Below are 6,545 nucleotides of genomic sequence, written 5' to 3' on the forward strand. Positions count from 1 at the left end.
CCTGAGAATGCTTTAATAGATCCCAACAAGACATATTGAATTATGTCATGAATCATAACAGAATTAACTTGAATTCTTCAGTGTTCATAATCTGCCAGTTTTTCCATACTTATCATTCCGTTCACAAAAAATCTAATTGTTGTGATCCTTTTGTGCAGAACTGTTTGGACAGATTTCTGCAGATAACAAATATATTCAAACAAAATGTATTTTCTCATTCACTCATTGATTAGATAAAACATAAAACAACTCTCTTTGATAGCTGCGGTGACTCTTGTGTGCTTAAGAAGAAGCATACACTTACATACGCTTACTCTCTTTTCAGGTACAGAGGACAATGAGTGCTCCACAGACCCCAAATAACTTAGGAAGGTCCCAATAAGGCATATTGAACTATGTCGTGAATAATAACAGAATTAACTTGAATTCTTCAGTGTTCATAATCTACCAGTTTTTTCCTTACTTGTTGCATCCTAAATTCAGATTCAGTGGGTTTACTCTGGGTTTGGGGGGGCAGTGGTTTAGATTTGAATGCAGTTCTGCTCAATTGGCTCAAGCGAAAACATTGATGAGTTTTCAGCCCTTTGCAGAGAGTATATTTTACAATTCCGTTCACAAAAAATCTAATTGTTGTGACCCTTTTGTGCAGAACTGTTTGGACAGATTTCTACAGATAACAAACTTATTCAAACAAAATATATTTATTCATTCACTTATTGATTAGATAAAACATGCATACTACAGATGAATGACTACTTACTGCACTCAGCTTAACAGTCACTGGAAAAACAGTTGCAGTTTGTACTGTATTTTTGGGGCGTTAGACATGCACATGAGATGTCCTTTCTGAATATTTCCTGTGTGATTTCAGGAAAGCATTTGATCCAACACAAGTTAAATTTATACAGGGCCAGTCAAGTCTAAGTTAATAAGAAACCAGTCGGACTAATGATTAAACTAACAGGGTGAACTGAGGAAACCAGGAATTTACACAAGTTCAATATTTGAATCTGGGAAGTGGGAGCTCCTGTAAAATTAAGGAATGTGCCAGTCCTTTTATATACAACATTCCTGTTAAGCACCAAGTCAACTATTTAAGGATTGTGGTTAGTGAGAATGCGGATATTAGATGAGGGGAGCACTGAACTATTGAGAAAGGATCCAGAAATATTTTAACCTGTGGCTGCAAAGTGACTTGACCCTATGAAGTAGAACTCTACTAACCACAGGAGAAGGGATATTGAGAATGACATAAACAGCATGCTCTCTTTATGTGCAAGTCAACAAAGAGAACATTATTCAGATTTCTCTGGAAATCAAAACTCATTATGTAAAGGACTCTGTAGTCATGAATTCCACAGATTAAAGTGGTCTCAGTTTTCTTCATTTTTCCCACGTTACGTATCCTCTCTTTTAGGCAGCCTCCTCCTTTTTATTCATTTGTTATTAATGTTATTAATGTGCTAATCAACCCGCTCTCCTGTCCAGTTTCCATAAACAAAAGCATTTATCATAGTTCCTAATATACAAACATATTTTTTTTTCCACAGCTACCTAATCTTGAGTAACTGTAATATCCTCTCTATATATAAAATAAATAAATAAAATATTTCAAGGACTGATGTATCAACATTATTTCATTGGTCACTCGGCAATCTATTCACAGGGCCTTTTACTTGCCTACTCTGAATTCCTTAATAAATATGGTGTTCTGGTAACACCAATAAAGTGTTCTGTTGTCATGATGAATGCTATATCTAAAGGGGTTTATGATGCTACTTAGAGATGCACCATTGTCTTTTGAAACCCATATGATACTCCAGTAGGGAAAATGTGCTTTATATCTTTCCCTTCTACCAACAACAACAACAAAAAAGGATCTCTTTTCCACAAGAAATTGTTACAGATTCCTGCACCATCCCACACTGGAATTCTTTGTTGTTGCTGTTAACTAGAAAAATGTCTTGATCGTCCCTCCTTCTTATTTATATCTTCTTATAAGAAGGGGGCGGTATTGTTCAAATTAATTAATTAATATTAATTAACTAGAACCCACCCAAAGAAGTTGAAGGCTGATATTGAGATAGATTGTTCATAAAGTAAAGTGAAGAAATCAGCGTAGTTCATGTTTTTTGGACCTGTCAACAACATACTCATATTTTGGAAAGAAGTGTAAAGATTTATAAAACATCATCTGTGTAATGATCTTTTCTTGTTACATAAAAATATACTATTTGGCCTCTGCAGCTATGATCAGTCCAATGAATATTATTCCATCAACCTTGCCCTTTTGCTTGCCAAATTTCATACGCATAGATGTAGATTTAGTAACCAAGAACTTCTAGAAATAACATTTGAAGAGGAAGTCAAGCAGCATATTAAATCTATTGTGAACCCCACCAACAGTAAAGCTATGAAAACTATCAACCTCTGTACTTCTTTTCAGATCTTTATATAGTATGTTATTTTGTAAACCCTCTAGTGTCTCTGTATGTCCCACTTCTTTATGCTCACAACAACAAGAACAATAATAATAATAATAATAATAATAATAATAATAATAATAATAATAAGTCGGCAATACTGCAGCATGTGTTTGCCATGTCAATGTAATACAGGCCCGCAGGGAAAGAGGAAGAAAAGGCCAACAGTTGTGCTTTGACGGAGTGTAGGGTGGGCGGTTGCATATGAAACTCGAATATGGTCAGTGGTGTAATCTGAGAACCTTGTGACCAAACATTGTTGAGGAGTTTAGAGGGACTTTCCACAACAAGAAGTACGGCACCACAGAAAGTCTTAAATCATTCTGAAATAAGCTTAGCAAAGAGAGGCTCCTACATCAGAAGACACATGTCCAAAATAGAAAACTTGAGTTTGTTGCCACCGTTTTAATTTGCATCATGTTTCATGAATTGGTGTTCCGGAATGCCGAATGTGGAAGTTTCTTCTGTACAATGAAGAGACTGAATATTCTCATATGTTTTCTGACATTTTCATCAACTGTCAATGCAGGTAAACATCTCTTTTCACACAGTTTAGTACACTCTTCTTATGACTGTTAGAGCTGGATATAGTCTAGCCAACCTCAAAAACTTTTAGAGAACAAGTAACATGTCAGCTTACTCTGGATGAATTCAACTGTTTTTCTTTTTTTTTCACTGTATTTTACTCTATGTTACAGATCACAACACTAAACTAATCAAAGAGAATAAAATGTTTCAACTGTTAAAATAACAATACGAGTATAACATGCCATTTCTGAAATGCAGAGTCAAATCTGTGTTAAGCTACACGTATATGGACTGTCATGGGACTTCTGCCAAAATCGCCTCTTTCTCTTTCATCAAACATTCTGCCCAAACTTTTCAATACAACTTAGTTATTGCCTGCTAATCTGAATCTATTCTGATTTGTTTTGACCTAAGTTCTACAAACTATCCAAAAAAGTTTTAAGCTAAATTAAGCTGTGTTTCATATTAGACTAAACTGGATTTTCAGCAAAGGGGAAAAAATCACAATTTACCTTCTGTCATATTTACAGGTTCACACTCTTTGCTTGCCTTTGCTACATATATAGCAGGCAAAACACCGTTCCCTGAAGTTAGTGCTGTAGTGATGTTGGATGATGTGCAACTGGGATACTATGATTCAGCTGACAGAAAATATGTCCACCGCCACCCACACGCTAATTCAGAAGACTATGATAGTGAACAGAAAGATGCTGGTGTTGTGTTTGGAAGTATGTTTGAGGACATAAAACATAAAACAACACGCCTAAGGAATCAGTTTAATTCCACAAATGGTAAGTTTCTCTGTTCTTTGTGGTCATTTTATGGTAAAGAACTATTGATTAATCATGTTATGTGATGAACGCTCTATTCTGTTGTTGTAATTGAAGTGTAGATCACCCAGTGAATCAGCCAGAAATCACTCATTACAGAGTTGCAAGTCAGTTGTACATGAGGTTGATTTCCTTTTATATTTAAGATCCTGTAGTCCTTTGTGTACCATTTAAAGGAATCTGCTCATTATCAGCAAACAAATTCCTTTATGACTTTATATCTGCAAATCATAGTTAGCATGATTTGAGTTAGCAATCTAAATGCAACCTCACTGATCTGGTCTTCGACTATCATTGGAACTATTTTTATGATGTAATCTTTCTGTTATCCCCCACCCACCACCCTCACCATCTGAAGAGATTGATGTGTTTCAGAGGATCATTGGGTGCGAGCTGTTGGATGGCGACGTCCCAGGACAGGTTAAGTTATTAGATTCTTACAGTGGCTTTGCAGGAAACCTACAGGAACTCAACTTCAACTTGCAAAAGAAGACTTTAGTGTGGAGCATGGATTCGATTATCGACTGGGGTATTCACACTGAAAGTGGTACTAAAGCAGTGGTGGAAAATATTTATCAGCCTATATGCATCAAAATCTTACGGCGGTACCTTCAGAGAGAGAAAAGATATTTGCTGAGAAAAGGTAAGAACATGTCTTTTCCTCTAATTTTGCTTACTGTTACATTTATTGCAATGGGCTGCATGAGTTGGTTTAAAAGTTGGGTTTAACCTGTTTTGGTCTAGAATCTAGACTCTAGATGGTTTAAATCTCTGGTTTTGCTTTGGGTGTGCAGTTTATAATTATACCATGGTTTTGACTACATGGGTATGAGTATGAGTAATTTCTTTAGCCCTGCCACAGTACAGCATATCTACTATAGAGTGTTAGCCTATTTACCTTTTAGTATATTTTGACCCACACATGTTTTTGGGCACCATCACTATAACAGATGTGATTGTTGTCTTGGACTTGTAAGGATTCTCAAGAGTACAAGAAATTTTGGCTTGTCTCTATTTCGTCCATCACAGTGAAACCCAGAGTCAGGCTTCTCAAGAAGACACTCACACACTCTACAAGGACTCAGGTGACATGTCTGGCTACTGGTTTTTACCCCCGCCACATTAACCTGACTCTGCTTAGAGATGGTCAGCCAATACCTGAAGACCAGCTTACTGGAGGGATACTGCTACCAAATACTGATGGAACCTACCAGATGAGGAAAAGTCTGGAGGTCAGTGCACGGGAAGTAAAACGTAACTACACTTGCGTAGTCACCCACCTCAGTCTGGACAACAAGTTGGACATCAGTGTTGGTAATGTAATGTACTTCTTTTTTTTGTTTTTGTTACATACGACACTTGTCATGCCCTCAGAGTTATCAGTTCAGAACAGTGTACTGTAATTGTTAAGGATAAGGCAGTGGTTCTCAACCCCAGTCCTGAGAGCCCCCTGTCCTGCACATCTGTGTTTTAACCCCTCATTATCACAGTTAATTGAGCTCATCAAAGGCTCAATGATTAATTGATCAGTGGAATCCGGTTTGTCAGTCCTGAGCTCAGAGGGGTTATAACAAAGACGTACAGGACAGGGGAACCTCAGGACTGGAGTTGAAAATGACTGGGAAAAGGAGCATCACTTTTCACAACTGATGTCAATACTTGCCATCAGTATAGGTTATGAGTGTCAGCTATTATGATTAATGGGAGTCACGGTTGTTATTAATCATATTAAGACAATCATATAGCATAATCAACTCTATTGTCGTCAGATGACTTACAAACTCTCTGTTTCATTGTTATGACAGATTATGATCCGGGTCCGTCCATCCTACCCATAGTACTCTTTGTACTGTTGGCCTTGTTTGTGCTGGTGATGATACCCATTGCTAGCTGCATCATATGGAAGAAATGTGCAGGTATAATAAGATCAGTGAGACAGAGTTTACTAAAGCTAATACGGATCAGTTCAGGAGAGATGCTTTTCTTGTTGTGTCCATTTATATATCAAATATAAGGCACTCTTTAAAACATTGATAATTCTGTAAATATTGAGTATACCATTGTCTACTGTCTTCTCTTGATTTGCCTGAGTTTTTTGCGTTCCAGGTCATAGAGAACTGACCCAGAATAGATACATCGCTACTGCAAGTGAGTGTGTGAAGTTTTAGTAAAATAAAATGAAAAGTTGTGCAGTTTCATTAAAGTTTCGGGCATAAATCACCATTGTGTCATTAATCAGTGTGCTACTCTTACATGGATTAAAACTCTCTTTGATAGCTGTGGTGACTCTTGTGTGCTTAAGAACAAGGATACACTTACATACCCTTACTCTCTTTTCAGGTACAGAGGACAATGAGTGCTCCACAGACCCCAAATAACTTAAGAAGGTCCCAATAAGGCATATTGAACTATGTCGTGAATAATAACAGAATTAACTTGAATTCTTCAGTGTTCATAATCTACCAGTTTTTTCCTTACTTGTTGCATCCTAAATTCAGATTCAGTGGGTTTACTCTGGGTTTGGGGGGCGGTGGTTTAGATTTGAATGCAGTTCTGCTCAATTGGCTCAAGCGAAAACATTGATGAGTTTTCAGCCCTTTGCAGAGAGTATATTTTACAATTCCGTTCACAAAAAAATCTAATTGTTGTGACCCTTTTGTGCAGAACTGTTTGGACAGATTTCTACAGATAACAAACTTATTCA

General features: G+C 36.9%; 1 protein-coding gene across 1 annotated transcript; it reads left to right on the forward strand.

The window, feature by feature from the left end:
• The first annotated feature begins 3,615 nt into the window (after nucleotides 1–3,615).
• Nucleotides 3,616–6,219, forward strand: LOC115805228 (class I histocompatibility antigen, F10 alpha chain-like). Its single transcript, XM_030765759.1, has 7 exons — nucleotides 3,616–3,739; nucleotides 4,179–4,370; nucleotides 4,401–4,484; nucleotides 4,871–5,155; nucleotides 5,647–5,757; nucleotides 5,948–5,989; nucleotides 6,182–6,219. Exons 1-7 carry the CDS (start codon nucleotides 3,616–3,618, stop codon nucleotides 6,217–6,219), a joined length of 876 nt encoding a protein of 291 aa, XP_030621619.1.
• The last annotated feature ends 326 nt before the right edge of the window (nucleotides 6,220–6,545 follow it).

Source organism: Chanos chanos, chromosome 1, assembly GCF_902362185.1.
Source record: "Chanos chanos chromosome 1, fChaCha1.1, whole genome shotgun sequence".
NCBI lineage: Eukaryota > Metazoa > Chordata > Actinopteri > Gonorynchiformes > Chanidae > Chanos > Chanos chanos.

Bases quoted from the DNA above. Each gene is read 5' to 3' on its own strand.
- LOC115805228 (XM_030765759.1), top strand. From the start codon at position 3,616: ATGTTGGATGATGTGCAACTGGGATACTATGATTCAGCTGACAGAAAA. The intron at 3,740-4,178 runs GTATGTTTGAGG...TTATCCCCCACC, and splicing joins TGCTGGTGTTGTGTTTGGAA to CACCACCCTCACCATCTGAA. The intron at 4,371-4,400 runs GTATTCACACTG...GTACTAAAGCAG, and splicing joins GGATTCGATTATCGACTGGG to TGGTGGAAAATATTTATCAG.